This window comes from Impatiens glandulifera, chromosome 9 (genome assembly GCF_907164915.1).
Source record: "Impatiens glandulifera chromosome 9, dImpGla2.1, whole genome shotgun sequence".
NCBI classification, from domain to species: Eukaryota; Viridiplantae; Streptophyta; class Magnoliopsida; order Ericales; family Balsaminaceae; genus Impatiens; species Impatiens glandulifera.
The window spans coordinates 26,173,130-26,192,943 of NC_061870.1; the positions used below are offsets into that span (position 1 = coordinate 26,173,130).

The 19,814-nt window shown below is 32.0% G+C and overlaps 3 protein-coding genes and 2 non-coding genes across 6 annotated transcripts; 4 read left to right on the top strand and 1 right to left on the bottom strand.

Moving 5' to 3' along the window:
• Window positions 1-479: 479 nt before the first annotated feature.
• Window positions 480-2,655, bottom strand: LOC124915413 (general transcription and DNA repair factor IIH subunit TFB5). 2 transcript variants are annotated; one of them, XM_047456125.1, is made up of 4 exons: window positions 2,467-2,655; window positions 1,083-1,149; window positions 759-985; window positions 480-638 (listed from the first exon to the last, which is right to left on the bottom strand). In XM_047456125.1, the coding sequence occupies exons 2-3, from the start codon at window positions 1,115-1,117 to the stop codon at window positions 808-810; spliced, it is 213 nt and encodes a 70-aa protein (XP_047312081.1). In that variant the 5' UTR covers window positions 1,118-1,149; window positions 2,467-2,655; the 3' UTR covers window positions 480-638; window positions 759-807. The 2 variants fall into 2 exon arrangements, with proteins under 2 accessions (XP_047312081.1, XP_047312080.1); XM_047456124.1 differs by having other exon boundaries at window positions 625-985; window positions 2,467-2,654.
• Window positions 2,656-5,348: 2,693 nt separating this feature from the next.
• On the top strand, window positions 5,349-5,421 carry TRNAK-CUU. The gene has a single exon. It is a non-coding gene; the product is annotated as a tRNA-Lys (tRNA).
• A 118-nt stretch (window positions 5,422-5,539) lies between these two features.
• Window positions 5,540-5,612, top strand: TRNAK-CUU. The gene has a single exon. It is a non-coding gene; the product is annotated as a tRNA-Lys (tRNA).
• A 2,333-nt stretch (window positions 5,613-7,945) lies between these two features.
• Window positions 7,946-13,829, top strand: LOC124914222 (histone-lysine N-methyltransferase SUVR5). The gene is made up of 13 exons (XM_047454728.1): window positions 7,946-8,093; window positions 8,601-8,742; window positions 8,871-8,947; window positions 9,020-9,322; window positions 9,402-9,512; window positions 9,592-9,702; window positions 9,808-12,339; window positions 12,438-12,599; window positions 12,716-12,832; window positions 12,907-13,010; window positions 13,086-13,220; window positions 13,296-13,383; window positions 13,474-13,829. Exons 2-13 carry the CDS (start codon window positions 8,604-8,606, stop codon window positions 13,579-13,581), a joined length of 3,987 nt encoding a protein of 1,328 aa, XP_047310684.1. The 5' UTR covers window positions 7,946-8,093; window positions 8,601-8,603; the 3' UTR covers window positions 13,582-13,829.
• A 1,910-nt stretch (window positions 13,830-15,739) lies between these two features.
• On the top strand, window positions 15,740-18,043 carry LOC124913696 (BTB/POZ domain-containing protein At3g50780). The gene is made up of 2 exons (XM_047454110.1): window positions 15,740-16,799; window positions 16,964-18,043. The coding sequence occupies exons 1-2, from the start codon at window positions 16,167-16,169 to the stop codon at window positions 17,846-17,848; spliced, it is 1,518 nt and encodes a 505-aa protein (XP_047310066.1). The 5' UTR covers window positions 15,740-16,166; the 3' UTR covers window positions 17,849-18,043.
• Window positions 18,044-19,814: the final 1,771 nt, after the last annotated feature.

Consider the following 19,814-nt stretch of genomic DNA (forward strand, 5'->3'; position numbering starts at 1 on the left):
AAATTATCATTTTACAGAATTTTTCCGACATTAATTACCAATCGATAAAGACAAATTGTACTGTCTCAAAATTTTGAATAAAAAAATCTTTCAATATCTATTTATTACTTGTTCGTTTGCCCTCGTCGAGGAATCATTGTTATAGAACTCGCATGAGTTCGTCTTAGATTTACCTTCAAGAAATGTTATAATTATAGGATAATTTATACTATGATTTTTTTTATTAATTTAATTTTTTTATTTAAAAACATACCTAGTTAATTGTATTAACAAATTAGAGAAATTTTAAAAAAATATATAAAAAAATTAAATTTCAAATTGAACATAGCAAATATTATTATAGATAAAAAAAATGTATTATTAAATATATATATTAATAATATTTTTTTCTTTTTAAATTAAATGATTTATAAAAAAAACGAACTAAACATTAAATTAACAAAATAAAAATAAATAAAGATAAAAAAAATGTTAAATTAAATTATTCAAACAATTCTAAACAAATTTATATTAATCAATATATAATAATAGTTTTAGATTACAAATTATGGATAAATATAATTTAAATTTAATATGAATAGGATAAAACAAATCGATTTAACCATTTTCACCTCTACCCACAAGTAGCTTTGAATTACCTGTAGTTCAATCATTTATGTAACAATTCTCTAAAATATATAGTTCTCAGTTGATATCGAATTGCTTACATCTTGAAAACTGAAAACATACTATAAGATAGGAATGAAAATATAGTTTACCGGGATGATCAGATCACCTAACACAACAGAGGGAATGAAAAAAATAAAATTATCCAGGCTTCTCGTAGGAATTTTGTTCCCTGAACTCTGAAATGGCGCTTTTAATCATTTCAGTCATATGAGGTTGCACAAACAGGTGAGTGTTGTCCAATACGTGTATTATGAACTTCTGTGAGGATGGCAGAGAATTGTTCATATTGATAATGAATTGCGCCATTGGTATGTCGCTGCAACAACAAAAAAGACAATTAGAAGCGTGAATAACAAAATTGATATCGTAAAACTGTATTTTTTTTCATGAACCATGTAAATTATAAACTTTACCATGATATGAACAGTCCTTTGATTGCATTAACCATATTGTGTTTTGTTTAGGGTTCAAAGGTCCCAACTGCAAAATATAACAACAAAACACAAAATGAATAAGATAAACTGATAAAAGCATAGACAGTCCCAACTCTCAACTCTCAACTCCCAAATCAGTTTAATTAATCTCTCCCTTCTTTGTCCAATTTCTTACCACAGTATAAACTTCAATTTTTACAGTCCTAAATGGTTTTATTGTAAAATGGGATATTCACCTTTTCATCTATCCCCCAATCAATCACATAACTAAGTTCACCAACCAAAATACTAAATATCATTTTTTTTCTTTCTTAAAAACAATATTTTCTATTATATATGAATACCCTTCAAGTTTTTTTACCCAAAAGAACTCACTTTTTAAAAAATATCTTCCAAACAAGGTTATCTACAAATAACCCCAATATGAACAAGTACACAAATCTGGAAATTTTAGGCAACAAACTTGCAAATTTATTTATGAACTTTAATTCTTCAAGTTAAAAAGTTTGAGTCACATAATTAATTCTCAACTCCATTACATAGAATTGAGAACTAATATCATGGTCAAAGACATTTACAATACATCTCAAAAGAATTAACAAAATTGAACAGCAAGGTTGTCAGAATTCCAGACTTGTGTTTTTTTCTGAAATTGACTGATTTGAGCTTGAAGATCAGTTCAAATGCAATAACTCAAAACGCGAAAATTGTTTAGAAGATAAGGTCTTTGAAAACACCTCACAATAGGATATCACTGTTTCAGTTCATCTAGGCGAAAATCTCCCTTTATAGCTGCAAACAGTTCTGAAATTCTGCGCTGTCACTTTCTTAAATCTCATCAAATTGGAGTTTTGAATTCGATTAGGTCTTGTGCAATTGGGTTTACACAATGCTTGTCGAAATATTGAACTCCAACTTGGCACATCTTCAGCTCATCATAACATGTAAGATTTAAGTTGTGATAAAACTTCTAATCAATTGATTTTCTGAACCTGATTTGTCTCCTTAGATCATTATAACTCAAATCACTGCAACCTAAACCAACTAGAACTTGCCTATCATGCTCACAAACTGTTTATTATAACCGAATCAAAAGTCAATCAAACATTGGAATTAGAAAAACTCATTATAATCTTGACTACTCAACAACAACCCATTGTGCAGATTTAAAATTTCAATGTCAACACATATTCTATCTCATTCAATCTAAACTTCATCTAATCACCAGTATCAAGTAATCATTGTCACAACAAACACAATCAATATCAAACAACTTTACCCAACATATAATCTATGCCATTACTTGCAAAGAACAGCTATTTTTTCTATTATATCATGTGCAGATACATAATCAGTAGAGAACCTGTAAGTTAGGCGGAATTGGAGCAGTTTTTTTGGGAGAATTGGTTGGTAAAGCTTTACGGATGGAGATCTTCTTCCTTTCTACTCCGATGGTGGCGGCCGTAGGTTGAAGAGCAAAGCTAGTAGATAAAAATGAAGCCTTTTTCTACTCATTCAAGGGTTCTTCATTTCTTGATCTCGAAAATGCCGGCCTTTGAGATATTCTTCCTTTCCTTTTATCTTCTAATTTTGCCCCCATCTTTCCTCCTATTTTCTCATTAACCCTCTATCTTTCCTTCATTTAATTAAGACCTTGAAATCTTAAAGGCCGTGTTTGATTGTGGGCTGCAAAACAATAAGGTTAGGGTTAGTTTAAGAAATGATTTTATTTATTTTATTGTATGAAATTGTTAGTATACATGTCTTTGCTTATTTGTTTTTTTTTTGGAATTAGAATAACTAAGTAAGGGTAGTTCAAGACTAACTTCAAAGTCACTAAGGCGTTATTTTGGTGGTTTTATATTACAACAGGGACGGATCTATGTATGGGTTCCAGTCCATTCCTAAAAAGAATTAGGATAAAAATGTGATATTATCTCATTATTTTTTTAATTTTTTTAATATAGTTCTCATTTTGTTTATTTAATTATTAAAAAAATGATAAAACTTTTATTTATTTATTGGTTTTATCTAAATTTTTCTCGTTAATTTTTGTAAATCCATCTCCAATTCTTTTCAAACCATTTAACTCTTTTAAACATGTTCTGACCTCTAGGTCTGAATTTGGGTTCGTCCCTTGATTACAATGCAATTGAAATTTATAAATGTAACTTGTTTGTTTTTTAATTTTGTGGTTATACATTTTTTTTTTTTTTTATATCATGTGACTCCACATATATAATTAAATTTATAACAATGACTTCAAAATTTAATTTAAAATGTTGAAGGTAAGAATCAAATTACTAACTTTTAATCTCTTAAAAAATATTTTTATTATTTAAATTATCTTAGTTAGTTAATACTTTGCATTTTTTTAATATATGATTATATCACTCACATAAAAATAATTAATTTATTTAACATAGTTAACAAAGTTGAGAACTCTTTACTTTGTTAGGCAGAGTTATAGAAATACATTTTATAAACTTAATTTGAAGAATACAACTTAACTTTGACCAAATAACCAACACTAGTAAAAAAATTCTATACCGATCAGTAACCTACTAGTACTACCTTAATTACTAATCGGTATAGAGTAATACCGATTGGTTATAATCCAATCGCCAGAAATATATTTTATAAACTTAATTTGAAGAACACAACTTAACTTTGACCAAATAACCAACACTAGTAAAAAAAGGTCTATACCGATCAGTAAACCTACTAGTACTACCTTAATTACTAATCGGTATTACTCTATACCGATTGGTTATAATCCAATCGCCACCAATCGGCATAGGGTAATACCGATCGGTATTTTAACCAGTCGGTATAGGGTAACACCGATCGGTATTTAAACCAAAATGTATATATAGAATTTAAAAAAATTATTTTAATTATAATTGTGTTCTTGTAGAAAGATATTAAACTTACATTTTAATAATACATCTATAATTGCATACCTAAATTCTTCTTTGCCAATAGACTTTTGCCAATAGACGGTACAAAATCATAATTCAGATGGAAACAAATACATACAATAGTTGTACAAATAAACTAAAAAAAATAATTTTAAATCATCTTTTGGAACAAAATGTACTGTCTGCTTGCCTCTAACTTCATCCTGACTTCACCTCTTAAGCAACAAGAGTGCTGATAGTGGTGCAAATAAATAAAGTTCATTCTTGTCCCAACTCATATTAATATACAAAAGCCTTCAACATAATTGAAATTCTTGATAGTCAAGAACTCTTGCTATTGATTCAACTTATTTGAATTGAAGATACGTAGTAATGTTACTAATGAACAGTCGAAAACATAGAAGCTTTTTTGTGATCAGGGTATTCCATCTCAATCCAAAAATGGGCAATTAGTTGAAATATGAATATTGAAAATGGCCGGATTAAAAATAACATAGTCTTAGAGCACCAAATAATCCTTGCTATAAGGCCAATTTCTACACACAGATCATTTATCTGAATAATACAGCAACATGGTATATGAAACTCTTGCTATAGATTCAACTTATTTGAATAGAAGATGCATAATAAAATTTGTAATGAACAGGAGGAACAGAAGCCTTACTGGGGAAACTTCTTGGTCTTCTTGTAACAACGGGCGAGACGATGAATCCTGGTCTCAACGAGAATCAGCCTGAACTTAGAGTTCTTGTCTTTCCTGTTCCTTTCTAGATGCTTCCTAATGGCCACAGCCTTCTTAATCAGATGGTAAAGATCCTTAGAAATCTCAGGTGCAAGTCTAAACAATATAAATTTCCTCATTTTAAATATTCATAATTAATGCTGTTACCTTTTGTAGTTCACCTTGACCATATTGTCCTATAGATTGAAATCTCCTTCCAGATGACACCAAACGCTTGCCCAACGCTATCAAGAAAATATTGTAATTTGTAAGAACACTATGTTAATGTACAAAATCAAATCACGACAAGTTAAATAAAATGTAACAAATGTATGGTCCTCCCCTCTTGCCTGATTTTTGTCTATCTGATAGGAGCCCATTAATGAAGGGAACATTCTAACCAAATTGGAAGAAGTGGATGTGTCAGTAACTCTCATGCTCGAGATATATTGAGCAATATCTCACCCAGTTCTTGACCACATTGTAATTAGTTAGAATTTGGTTTATGCAAATAACGCAATACACTCTTATAAATTTTGTTTTTATTCGTTTAAACATGTGACCACAAGTTTTTATTATTATAAGAAATTGTATAAAAGCAAAGCCCGTCTAGTTTAATTGGTAGAGCGCAAGACTCTTAACCTTGTGGTCAAGGGTTTGAGCCCCTTGGTGGGCGCTCATTTTTGTAGTTTTAGATTCGTCGGCAACTTAAACTTATAGAAGTTTGTTTTTATTCGTTTAAACATGTGACCACAAGTTTTTATTATTATTATAAGAAATTGCATAAAAACAAAGCCCGTCTAGCTCAGTTGGTAGAGCGCAAGGCTCTTAACCTTGTGGTCGAGGGTTCGAGCCCCTCGGTGGGCGTTCATTTTGTGGTTTTAGATTCTTCCGCAGCTAAAACTTATAAAATTGCATAAAATCAGAGTCCGTCTAGCTCAGTTGTTATAGTGCAATTCTCTTAACCTTGTGGTTAAGGTTTCTAGCCCCTCAATGGGCGTCCATTTTATGGTCCGCAACTAAAATTTATAGAAGTTTATTTTTATTCATAATTGCATAAAAACAAAGCTCGTTTAGCTCAATTGGTAGAGCGCAATGCTCTTAGCCTTGTGATTAAGTGTCCGACCCCTAGGTAGGCGTTAATTTTTTTTTTTTTTTTAGATTTTCCCACAACTAAAACTTATAAAAGTTTGTTTTTTATTCGTTTAAACATGTGACGACTTAGTTGTTATTATAATAATAAATAGCATAAAAACAAAGTCGTCTAGCTTATTTGGTAAAGTACAAGACTCTTAATCTTGTGATTGAAGATTTGAGTTCATTAGTGGGCGTCCATTTTTGTGGTTTTAGATTCTCCTATAACTAAAATTTATAGAAACTTGTTTTTATTCTTGTAAAATGTGACCTCTCAATTCTTATTATTATAAGAAATTGCTTAAAATTAAAGTTGTCAAGTTGATGTTTTTATAGTTTTAGATTCGCGAACTTATTCATGTTTGTTTTATTTGTTCACACATGTAACGACCCAATTATTATTATTATTATAAGAAATTGCATAAAAAGTTGAGAGTTCAAACCTTTAACGATCATTTTTTTAAAGCTTTTTAACATTGTGATCATGTTTTCTTGCAACTACAACTTATATATATATTTAATTTCACTTGATTTGATTAAATATTTACTACACACTCTTTTTTCTTCCTACAAAAAATTCTAAAAATGTTAAAAGTTATCATGAAGATGATCTCTATGACTTTTTTCTAGTATAAGAGGGTACATCGTTTCTCTTTTCACCATTAAATTTGAGTTGTTGTGTTTTGTTGGGTTCAACATCCTACCAAATTTGAGTTAAAATATATTATATTGAGGTGAAATATAATTTAAAGAAAAATAAATTGAAAAAATATTTTTATTCGAAATAATTTGAATAATCCTAATCTGATCTGAACTCAATCCGACCCGAACTCAATCTGATCCGATCTAAATCCAAATCGAAATATCTAATTCGAATTAGAATTTTGAATTCGAATCCGAAATTCGAATCTGATTGAATTTTGGATTAATTAATTAAATGATTACCCTACTAGTATGAAAACATATGACTAAATAGGTATTCAATTTATATGCAATTTTTACATGATTAAATGAAAAAAAAATTATTAACAATTTTTTTTTGTATCATACTTAAAAAATACTTTTTAATAAATAAATAAAAATGTATATTTTCTCATTAATAAGATGTGACAAACATTAAGTTAAAATCTCAAATTTAATTCTCTAATAATATTGTAGGATTTTATTTTATTTTAATCTAAAATAAAATATATTATAATTCTCCTATTTATATAAAATATTATAACTTATAATATTAAAATATTCTATATTTATAAACAAATAAATTTATTATTATATATTAACATCTTTAACATTTTTTTAATAAATTTAATCTGACTTCTATATTAATTAATATAAATTTTCAAACTCATAATTTTACACACACAATATTTGTTTGAAATAATCTTCATATTATAATTAGTTTTAATTATATTTCAAACTAAAAAAATTATATTAAAATTTTATTAATTACAGTTAGTTAACCTTCTTTAATTAATGTTTATGAAGTTAATTTGCACCATCAATTCATGCAAATCTACATCTAATTTGAATTTAAATTTGAATTTAAATTTGAACATTAGATAATAACTGCAAATTTAGTAACAAATTTACATACTAGTGTAGATTAGAAACTAGATTAAGAAATAATATTAATGTAGTATAGTTTAAAATATTGTAAATTAAATTTATAAAAAAGGAAAAGGCCCAAAAAAACGGAAAAAAATAAAATAAAAAATGTACGTACACATAAGTCACCAGGCACACCACGCTAGGGTAGCAGCACTACTATATATATATATATATATATTTATATATATATAAATATATATATATAATATATATATATAATATATATATATATCATCTTCTCCATTCTATTCTGTATCTTCTAATTAGGTTTTCTCTATCTATTTTTTTTGGTTTGTCTTTTTATCATTCACCAGGGGCAGGTCAGGGCAGGGCAGGGCACTTTATCTGTGTACCCATTTGGGTAATAGAAATTTATGCCCCATTTCATCTACATCCTTTGGAGACACAAAATCGGGTTAGTCACAATTTTTATACATTTCAAAATTAGGGCTGTCTGTATCTTTCTATATAGTGAGTGAGAGAGAAAATAACACAACATTCTCCACTACCAAAACAATTTGATAACTTCCTTCGTGACCAACGTTAATGGAAACAAAAGGGAACGGGCAGATCTTCTTCATCTGATACAACATTTATCTATCTGTAATTTCTTTTTCTTCTTTTTTATTATTTTGGTACCCATTGTTATATCTACACATATATATGTATATCTGAGGAGACTTTAGGTCCTTTAGACAGAAACAAGAAACAGGGTTTTCTTAGTTTAAAAGGGTTTTTCTATATGTTTTTAATGATTATCAATTGTTCATGTTTCTACAATCATTTACTTCTTGAATCTTTTGATTTTCTTGTCCGATTAAGTTATTTTAGGTTTTCTAGGGTTTGATTCAGATAGATTGTGTTCATCTGTCTCTTTGTAGATTTGATGATGGTAACATTGAAAATGCATTCCAAATGTAGAGTAATAGTGTAATAATCTTGAGAGAATTCTGAAATTACATATATTTATTGGTTGTGTAGTAATGTCCTTTTATGGAGAATTATAAGTCAGATATCTGCTGATTCTGTATTAAAATTGTTTATTTTGCATTTCAGAAGGTATATATTGATTGTTAATATGTTATTCAGATTGTCTTTCTTTCTTTTAAGGAAATGATGAACAACAATGGAGAATCTGATTGCAATCATCAAGGGGAAGAGTCTGGAACAGTTGGTGTTGTTGTTTCTATGGACGAAAGAGATTCAAATTTGACGGGAGATGGGAAAGAAGTCGAAATAGAACAAGATACAGGTACGAAACAGGAATTTGAACGGTCTGATTTGCCTAATTCAGCTGGTCATGATTCCTATGATGACAAGAACTTCAATTCATTTGTACAGAATATTATTTGGAATCTGATACTTCCCATTTAACTATAGATACAGATGAAACTGGATTGCCTGAAGATAGCAAAGTTTCTGTAGCCGAGGATGAAGCTTTAGCTGTGTGGGTCAAGGTAATATAGCGAAAATTCAATTTGAAGAATTAGTTTAACGAATGTATATTAATGTAATTACTATATATGTAGTGGAGGGGTAAGTGGCAAGCTGGAATCAAGTGTGCTCGAGCTGATTGGCCACTGCCAACTTTGAAAGCAAAGCCTACACACGATAGGAAGGAATACATTGTGATATTCTTTCCTCGTAAAAAACATTACTCGTGGGCAGATGTGCTTCTTGTGCGTCCGATTGATCAGTTTCCGGAGCCCATTGCACATCGGACACACAAAGTTGGGTTGAAAATTGTGAAGGATTTAACTGTTGCTCGTCGGTTCATAATGCAAAAGTTGGCCAGGAACATGCTGGATATAATTGACGAATTACATATGAAGGTTTTTATTTTTTTAGCTAATTTATTCAATTGATTCCCTTTTTTCCCACTATTAACAGTTGGTGTTCAATCTCATCTAGGCTTTTATAGAGTCTGCTCGAAGTGTGACCGTGTGGAGAGAATTCGGAATGGAGGCTGCTCGCTGCAAAGACTATTCTCACCTTGGAAGAATGCTTGTGAAGCTTCAGAGTGTAACTGCTCATTTCTTTCATATGCTGAAATGTTTCAGTTTTGTTTGGTTATAAAAAACATGTTTGTTTTATTTTGCAGATGATTGTCCAAAGCTGTGTAAGTTCAGATTGGATAACGGCTTCTTTCGAATCATGGGTGCAACAATGTCAAGATGCCTGCACAGCTGAATCTGTTGAAATGCTAAAAGAGGTAAATATTTTCCCCATTTGGAAACACTTGTTTATGTATATCCATATGCAGAAATCCGTTTGAGAAAAACAAAATCCATATACACGCGTTTCATGTTTGTATCAGGAATTAATGAGTTCAATCAGATGGGGTGAAGTCAATTCACTTTCCGATGTAGCAGAACAATCGGAGTTGGGTATGGAGTGGAAGGTGTTGAAGCAAGAAGTTATAAGAATTTTTTCCGCATCGAATCCTGATGCCGAAAGCAAGATAAGTGAAAGCCCCAGGCCCAGGCCTGTGGATGTGGATGTGGATCTTCTTCAGGCATGCAGGAAAAGGCCGAAGCTTGAAGTCCGTCGAGCCGAGGCTCATCCCCCCCAAGCTGCAGAGAATGTTAACACCATTGAAATTGATGCCGGATTCTTCTATGATAGGGGACAAGAAAAATGGGCTGAGATTGTCGTTCAACCCGATAGTTCTGAAGCGAAAGCAAACGAAACGACAGTGGCTAGTAGTAGTAATAGTAGCAAGAACCGTAGGTGTATCGCCTTTATCGAAGCTAAGGGAAGGCAATGTGTCAGATGGGCGAACGACGGCGATGTATATTGTTGCGTCCATTTAACTTCGCGTTTCTCTATCGGCACTCCTCAAGAGAAACCTTCCCCGATCGATTCTCCAATGTGCGACGGAACCACCATTCATGGCAACAAGTGCAAACACCGTGCTCTTCAAGGCACCACTTCTTGTAAGAAACATCGACCCCGAAAAGGTATTGAAATGGCTTTAATCCCGTTAGATAATAATATTCATGTTACAAGAAATCACGAAGTACCTGCCACCCCCATTTCTGTTATGATATCGGAGAGCAGAGAAATCACGACTACGCCACCACCGTTTTCAGTTATATCGGTTGAAAGGAGCGTAGACGTTCCGCGTCAGCGTTCAAGCGATGAGGCATCTAGATGCCTCGGCGGTTTCTCGCCCGAAGGAAATCATCTTTGTCTCCACGATCCAAAGAGGTATCTATTATACTGTGAAGATCATTTGCCGAGCTGGCTTAAACGCGCTAGGAATGGGAAAAGCAGGATTGTTTCGAAGGAAGTGTTTGTGGAACTTCTTAACGACTGTTCCACCCGAGAACAGAAGCTACACTTGCATCAAGCATGCGAGCTTTTCTACAGGCTGTTTAAGAGTATATTATCAATGAGGAATCCGGTTCCTGAGGAAGTGCAACTTCAGTGGGCAATAACCGAAGCTTCTAAAGACAGTAATGTGGGATCGTGGCTTACTAAATTGGTTTCATGCGAGATAGAGACACTTAGGAGGCTATGGGGATTCGACTCAGACAAGGAGAAACAGGTAGAAGAATCAACACGTAATAATATTGTGTGTAAAATTTGTTCTATGAATTTCTTGGATGACAAAGAGATCGGGACACACTGGATGGCGTGTCATAAAAAGGAAGCAAAATCATTGTTCAAAGGCTACATGTGCGCGATATGTTTGGATTCTTACAAGAACAAAAATGTTTTAGAAACTCATTTTAAAGAGAGACACCACACGCAATTTTTCGAATCTTGCATGCTTTTCCAGTGCATTCCTTGTGGAGGAAACTTTGGAAGTACCGAACAGTTATGGGCGCATGTGCTCTCCGTACATCCTTCCCTTTTTAAGCTGTCGGGATCATCTCCTCTACCCGAAATTGATCAAGAATCTTTGCCGAATTCAATTTCTCAAGATAACAGAAGGTTCACGTGCAAATACTGCAGTATGAGGTTCGATTTGCTGCCTGATCTTGGCCGTCATCACCGAGCTGTTCACAAAGGGACGACAAGTGCTGCAGTCGACTCCCGCCCTACCAAACGAGCCTATAAACTGAAAACTAATAAAATAAGGCGTCCAAGATTTAAGAAAGTTCTGAGAGGACCATATCGGATTAGAAATAGAGGAACCGCCACTGGTATAACGAGACGAATTCAGTTATCGAATTCGAATGGAACCGTAGAAACGAATGTTCAAAATAGGGTAAATGAGGCCACTATGCTCATTAGTTCGGATGATACTCAATTCTTGGATGTTTTGAATATATTGTTGTCCAAGATTCAAAGTACCAGCCCTCGTCCGACCAACAATGATCTTTTGGCTATGTGTCGTTCCGCCTGCTGTAAAGTATGGCTACAGAATATTTTGGAGCAAAGATACGGAGGATTGCTGCCCAAGCGGTTATACCTGAAAGCAGTTAAGCTCTGCAGCGAGCAAAATATAGCAGTTAGGTGGCATATTGACGGGTATGTTTGTCCTAGAGGATGCATACCAGTACTGGATCAGCAGGTTGGAAATGAGGAAACGAGATCAAGATCAGTAGTGAGAGTTGATTGTAGCGCAAATAACGATTGGGAAAGGGATGAATCGCATTATGTTATCGATTTGAAGGATTTGAAACCTAATCCAATGAGGAGAACGTTTATGTTATGTAGTGATATAAGCTTTGGACAGGAAACTGTCCCTGTTATCTGTATAGCCGACGAAAACTTACTGCCTGCAGTTTGCGTTTATGGGGGAAAGGGTTCACTTGATCCCTCATTTATGCCATGGGAGAGTTTTAATTATGGGAGGAAATCATTGATCGATCCTTCAGTATGCTTAGAAGAACCAACGGTAAGTTTTTTAAGGTACATTTTGTTTTTTTACTTTTTTTGTTTTTTTACTTTTTTTGTTTGTTGGTGATATAGAAACAAGTTTTACTGTGCTTGCAGAGTTTCCAATTGGGATGTCATTGTAAAGAGTCAACATGTTCTCCTAGTGTTTGTGATCATGTGTATCTTTTCGACAATGACTATGAAGATGCGAAGGACGTAAATGGAAAGTCAATGGTTGGAAGGTTTCCATATGACGAGAATGGAAGGATTATTTTGGCGGTAATAATAATAAAAATAACAATTTGATTAGTTTTTATTTTTGTGCTGTCCGCCATGGTTAACATTTACCATATTTGATGATTTGATTTGATTTGATTTTTGTGACTATGTAACAGGAAGGTTACCTTGTATACGAGTGTAATCAAAGATGTGGCTGCAACAGCTCTTGTAAGAATAGGGTCTTGCAAAATGGCGTAAAAGCTAATCTCGAGGTGTTTAGAACTGAGAAAAAGGTATAGCTTGGCCCTACTTTTTATTTTATTTTTCAGGTCCTTAGATTGTACCCATAATGTATTTTCGTTTGTAGGGTTGGGGAGTTAGAGCAGGCGAGCCGATAATGAAAGGTACATTCATATGTGAATGTGTAGGAAGGATTATAAAGCACATGAAACCAAGTGAGAATTGCGAAAGGTATGAAAATGGCAATTTTTTTTTAAAATTAAATTTTTGTGTATGTGTTCTTACTCTATAATATATTTATAACAGAATTGATGATTGGGGTTATATCCAAGAAATTGATGATCAAGTTGATTATATAAGCCGGTTGATGGAAGAAGATCAAACTCCTTACATGATCGATTCAAAAAATTATGGAAATGTGTCGCGGTTTATAAATCACAGGTACTTGATTTTCTTCATCTTATCCATCTTTATTTAGTACTAGCTGTATAATATGACACGAGTTGTGTATTGTAGCTGCTCGCCCAATCTAGTGAGTTACCAGGTTCTGGTTGAAAGTATGGATAGTCATCTTACGCACATAGGTTTATATGCTAGTCGAGATGTAAGTATTCTCGAATACCTTTCAGAATCTCAAGATCATACAAACTTTTCTATATGTTAACCTAGAGTGTTATGCCTTAAAAAATTGCAGATTGCTAAAAGTGAAGAGCTGACATATGATTATCGATACAAATTAGTTCCTGGAGATGGAATTCCATGTCAGTGTGAAGCTCCAAATTGTCGGGGCAGGTTATACTGAGTTTTGAAAGTTTGGAAAGAACATCCATCAGCCCTTAAGTGGAGCTTCAAAAATTCCTAATTAGATAATTGACTAATTAATTTTGCATGGATATGAAAGGAATGAATAGATGATGTGGTATACATATTTTGTGACATTTTGCTTAGTTAAGAATTAATTCTTTCGCAAATTTGGTGAATTTCTTTATTGAATTTGTATTGCTTCATTGGGTTTATTATTTAATTCTTACAATACAATTTGTTTACATGTTTGATTGATGATGATGATGAATGATGGCTTATGAACAATTTAAAAATATTTCATCTCTGGAAGACATAGGTCAGACAGACAGACAAACAGCCCATAATCGAACCCATACACAAGCCATGTCGTGCTGTTGATTTCAGATTACTGATCTCTATGTCGTCCCAAATTGTTTGTTTCAAAAAAATTGATCAAATTAATGATTAGAGAGAGGAATGTTCTTGCTTTAGTGCACTTTATGATAAGGTAACATGCATGCATGGGTTGATGAAGATGATGGATTTGTGGAGTAGGATTTAAGTTTTTTTTTTTTTAATATATATATATATATATATATATATATATATATATAAAACCTAAATTTGAGTCGGTTTAAGAGATTAAAATGTGACGAGTTTGTTTACATCTAAAAACGCTTTTATTTTACGTGGGTAGCCTATGGTGTCATTTAGTTTTATTTAATTTACCACTCAAGAAAGATTTGATATTCGTTTAGAGTTTGAATTTAAAAAAAAAAATGACACAAAACACAAGAGTATGTTTAAAGAGTTGAAAGGAAGAGAAAATTTTAAGGAAAAAAAATGGTATAATTAGTGTGAAGTGAATTATGAAATAAAATTAGTAAATGAGAATTTATTATTTTGCCTTTAATGAGGAGACCATTCTTCTAAAATGTTGATTCAATAATTGAGTTTTTCTTTTTTATATTTTATTTGAGAAAGGTAACTAATAATTTTTCATGTCTTGTATTTTTAAAATGCGTTTCTTTTATTTATTAACTATTTATTTGACCCAATCATCACTTATGGAAACAATTCACTTGCACAAATACCAAATTATATATAGGCTTTTTTCTGGATTTTCCATTTACAGTTACGAGTCAAATTTATTGTTGATTTATGTACAGGCTAATTAATCATTAAATTTATAATTAGTCAACCTTTTGAAATAAATCCCAATTTAAAATAGAAAAAATATTGATTTGAATATCTTAGTGTGACAGTTATTTTATGTTCTTTTTTATTTTGAATTTAATATACTATAATTTTTTTTGAATAAAAATTAAATTAAAATATAACGTTTCGTGAATTTGAACATCATACATTAAAAAATTTAAATACTTAATTTCACTTATTAGGTTATTAAAAATTTAAAACAAAAATAGTATTAATAAGAATTTTTATTTGTCAAAACCTATCAAGGTAGTCTAATGGTAATAGTCGATTTAAAACACCAAAATGTTACGGGTTTAATTCCATTTAGAAACGTTTTGAGTTGAAATAGGACCATAGTTGTGATGTATCATTCTAGTTCATATAATTTTTTTAAAAAAAATATTGTCAGAGACTCAAATGTGACCCTAATGTCAATTTAGCTTCCTTCCTTTACTTCAAAATGGTTAATACTTAAAATTACTACAAAACCTTCATTTTGGTATACAATCTCAATCAGAACATGTCATTTTCATTGTTAATATTGAGTAAAGCCATTTTTTGATATTTTAATTACAAATTGAAAACAATCACTTTAGCCTTATCTATTTTGGATGGAGGGCAATTTTGTCCTTTTATATATAAGAACATTAATGAAAGCGATAGAGAACTTTAGTGTCTAAGAAAGAATGAAACATTATTGGGTTCATCTATCTATCTATATCTATTGAAAGCTCAGGCCCAGGCCCAGGCGTGCCTTTTCCTTTTAATCATTTCAACTCCATTTCCCAAAAAACTTTATTAATTTCTTGTAATGTGTATGTGAGAAGACAAATATTTAATACTTAAAAATATTTTTCCAAAACAGTATAGTTTATTAGTATAATGTTTAAATAATGGGGATTAATTTATAACCTTTATTTATTTATTTATTTTTTGAAGGAGAGTTCTTTGGAGGTCACAGATGCCAAGACATGCGATTTGCAGACCCACAGGAAATATGAAAAGCATTTGCAGAGATAGATAATGTTAAAAGTAAAGATGCGGTACCCACAAGCAAATTTATAATCTTTTTTTACAAAGGAAAGGAAATGAAGGAATGAGATGAGAAACACTCATCATTCCACCCTGTAAATCTCTTTGTTCGCTGGTTCCCTTCATGCTTGACACCGGAGCTCCATTTATTCATTTCACCATTACAGATTTCTAACATAACAAGAACAAGAAAGAAGAAGAAAGAAGAAAGAAGAAGAAAGAAGAAAGACATATATAGCCATTTGTAATTGGTAAGTTCTTTTTCCTATTTTGGATAAGCTGAAATCACCCATCTCATCTTAATTTGGAGTTTAGAATAAATGAGCTAGCTAGATTAGTTGTTAGGTTTGAAAATCGTTTTTTTTTGTTTTTGTTATGGCTGAGATTAGATTGACGAGGATAGAACAAGGTCAAACTAGGATTAGAAATGTTCCAATTGCTGTAACCCCTGAAGGATTTTGGTGTTGTCCTTCTCCTGTTGTTTTCCAAAAATCAACCAAAACCCATAACAAATTACCCAAACAACATCCTCCTGTCTCCAAGAAACAGATCCCTCCTCCTCAGAGAAAACCGCCTCTAGTTCCAGTTCCAGTTCCGGTTTCTTCTTCAAATGACAAAACAGAAGATCCCACGCCGTCCGTTACTAATAATAATCCTGCACAAGCTAGTAGTGATAGAACAAACCGATCTAAGGTTGAAAATGCACCCAGAAAGGTCTCGATTGAATTGGGTGAACCTGGGACAAGTGATCTTAAGGTCATTCTGTTTGGAAAACAGACTTTCGCTGTTAAGCTCTGCGTTCACAAGAACGTTCTTTTAGAGAAGAGCGGTTTCTTCCTTGACAAACTGTCGGAGCAGCAGCAGCATCAAACAAGTTCGTCTTCTCTTGAAATTGATGATTGTGAGGATATTGAGATTTACGTTGAAACAGTTGGACTGATGTATTGCAAAGACTTGAGACAACAGTTGATGAAACAAAACGTTTCACGGGTCCTAAGAATACTCAAGGTAATAATCAATCCTATCGGTCAATTACTTCAAAATTACCTATATAGTTTGAATCTTCTGATATGGGTTTTGAATTTTGATGAGAAAGTTCTTGTTCAAAACTCAGATCAGTGCACAAAAATTGTGTCTTTCCTTAATTGTTGAATGGGTTTTTAATTTCTTAGGTGGCGGAATTGCTTCGATTCAACACCTGCATAAACTCGTGTTTGGAATACTTAGAAGCTGTACCATGGGTAGGAGACGAGGAAGAAGAGAGAGTGGTCTCTTCAGTTCTTCGTCTTCGCGAAGAAGGTATTGGGGTAACCCCAATCCTTAAACGGATTGCCTCAGAAAACACCGATCCTCCAAAGGACACAATTGCTCACATAATTGACTTAGTTCTCAACAGCAGCGAAGAACGAGGAAGAAGGGAGATGAAAGCTATAGTTTTGAAGCTCTTACGAGAAAACAACAATGCTTCTACAAGTTCTTCTTCGGGTTTATCCGAAGTATACATTCAAACAATCTATTCCTCTTGTAAGAGCTGCTTAAGTTCGTTACTGAACCAATTCAAGCAAGCGGATGCAGACAAGAAACAGATAGGTCTAGATGTGGATAATCTCACTTGGCTACTCGAGATATTGGCTGACAGACAAGCGGCTGATGAGTTTGCTATAATGTGGGCTAACCAAGATGAGCTAGCGTTACTTCACGATCAAACACCGGTTGTGACTCGTAACCGAGTGAGCTGCATAACTGCTAGAGTTTTTGTTGGGATTGGACGAGGAGAAATGCTGCCTGCTAAAGAAATCAGGCATCTATTGCTGGAAAGATGGCTGCAGCCGTTGATCGATGATTATAGCTGGTTGCAACATGGATGCAGATCGTTCGATAGGAAGGCGGTTGAGGAAGGGATAGGTAGGACGATCCTTACATTGCCTTTGGAGGATCAGCAGAGCATTTTGCTGGCTTGGTTGGGAAGTTTTCTTAAGGCAGGAGATAACTGCCCGAATCTTCAGAAGGCGTTCGAGGTGTGGTGGAGAAGGACTTTCGTTAAACCATACGCTTAACTTTACTTGCGATTACTCGATCGTGCGAGAAGCGATTACGATTCTCGCACGATCGGGGCGAGATTGTTGTGATTTCTGTTGTTTTCTCACTTAAGAAAGTTTGGATGTTTAATCTAATGTTATGTACTAGGAATAATATTTAACAAGCACTGATTTTTAAGGTTTAAAAAAAAAGGAGTTGATTTATTGGCCTCATATTTGTATTAAGAAACTAGTTATAATATTTAATTATAAAAATGTATTATTTTGGTTATTTATATATTTAATTCTAGATTGAAAAGTAAATTTAAATAAAGTAAATTTAAATAAATTTTGGTTGGAAATAGCCAATCTAAATATCTATGGGCACCTATCTTATTCAGATCTGTAAATTAGAAGACATCAACTTTGGGTCAATTTGCTCCAAATTTGAATGTTTAAGAGTAATATGAAATATAATAAAAGTTCATGGGTATATTTTCTCTAAATGTAATATTTCAGAGGCGGATATGCTTTTTGTCTAATTTGTTTTTTTATATACTTTCTTTTAGGTCAATTATATATTACACTTTAAATTGATTTTAATTTATTGGCCTATCTGTCATATTTCTGTTGAATTAAAGTTCAATAAAATATGTTAATAAATAAATGATTATATTATTTAAGTCAATGAGCAATTTGCAGTTTTGATCCATCTTATTGGGTCAGAAAAGTCAGAACTCAGATGATTTAATAAAGAATTAATTTTGGAGAAATATTTTAAATTAAAATAATCTAATCAAGTTGATCTTATACAATTAAGTTGATCTTTACTTAAAACATATAAATATTTAAAAATTAAAGTCAATTAAATGAGATAATTAATAAAATGTAAAATAGGAATGAAAGTATTTTTCTTTTTCTTGTTTATGTATTAATTTCCAAAGTTCTCCAATTTTATCATTAAACACAAAATTATTATTATTATTATCTGTGATGTTAATAAGTAATTTGAGTTTTGTATTCCATTTTTATTTTTTTATATTATATTACTATCTTACAAAGTCAACTAAATTGGTTGTATTTTCCTTGTTTACTATGAAATAATAATAAATAGCCACTAACAAAATTAATATACAATCAAATATTCAAAGGCATAATATTTAAAATCTCATCTACAATGTGATGAGAAAAAAATATATCTTTATGCATAATTATTTATTGGGGAGGCTTATAAAATTAGGAAAATGATTTTTTTTTTGTGGTGCTGGGCCTGCTGGCCATCTTAGTCTGGACTCTGGCCCAACTAACTTAAAAGTGGGTAAAACAAAATGGGCCAAAATTTAAATATTAAAAATTGAAAATAAGTTGAATATTAATATAATGACATATAACATATTAATTACATATCCCTTACAAATATTATTATAATGACATTTATTGAAATAATTGGACTTATATTTTAATATTCATGATTATAATTATATTTACCTAAAATGAAGATTGAATTGAATCTTTGAGATTTTATACATAAGAATGGATGAAATCAAACTTTGATTGAATTCATTCTGAATGAAGTCATCAAAATTATACAATGAATTAAACTAAGTACAAGTTAGTATATATCTTCATCCTCTTTAAAGTCTTGAGTTTAAGTCTGTCATGGGCCAAGTTCTGCACCTAATTAAATAGGTAAGTAAAAATAAAATAAAAAATATAAGTTGTTAGGTTAGTATGAAAAGTGATTTGAACTACTAAATTTGAAAAAACTTACAAAATCTTGTAAATATCAGTGGTTCAATGATGTTAATGAATTAATAGATATTATAAACATTTTCTATACCTGGTCGGATCAAAAAGTACAAGAGCATTCCTGACCCTAATTGTCTCATTTGCTTGGGAAATGAGGAGTCCCTTGAACACCTCCTTGGGAACTGTCCTTTCGCCTCTTTACTTTGACGCAGATTCTCTGCATTAATGAGTCTCCTTAGCTTTCCAAACGAATGGA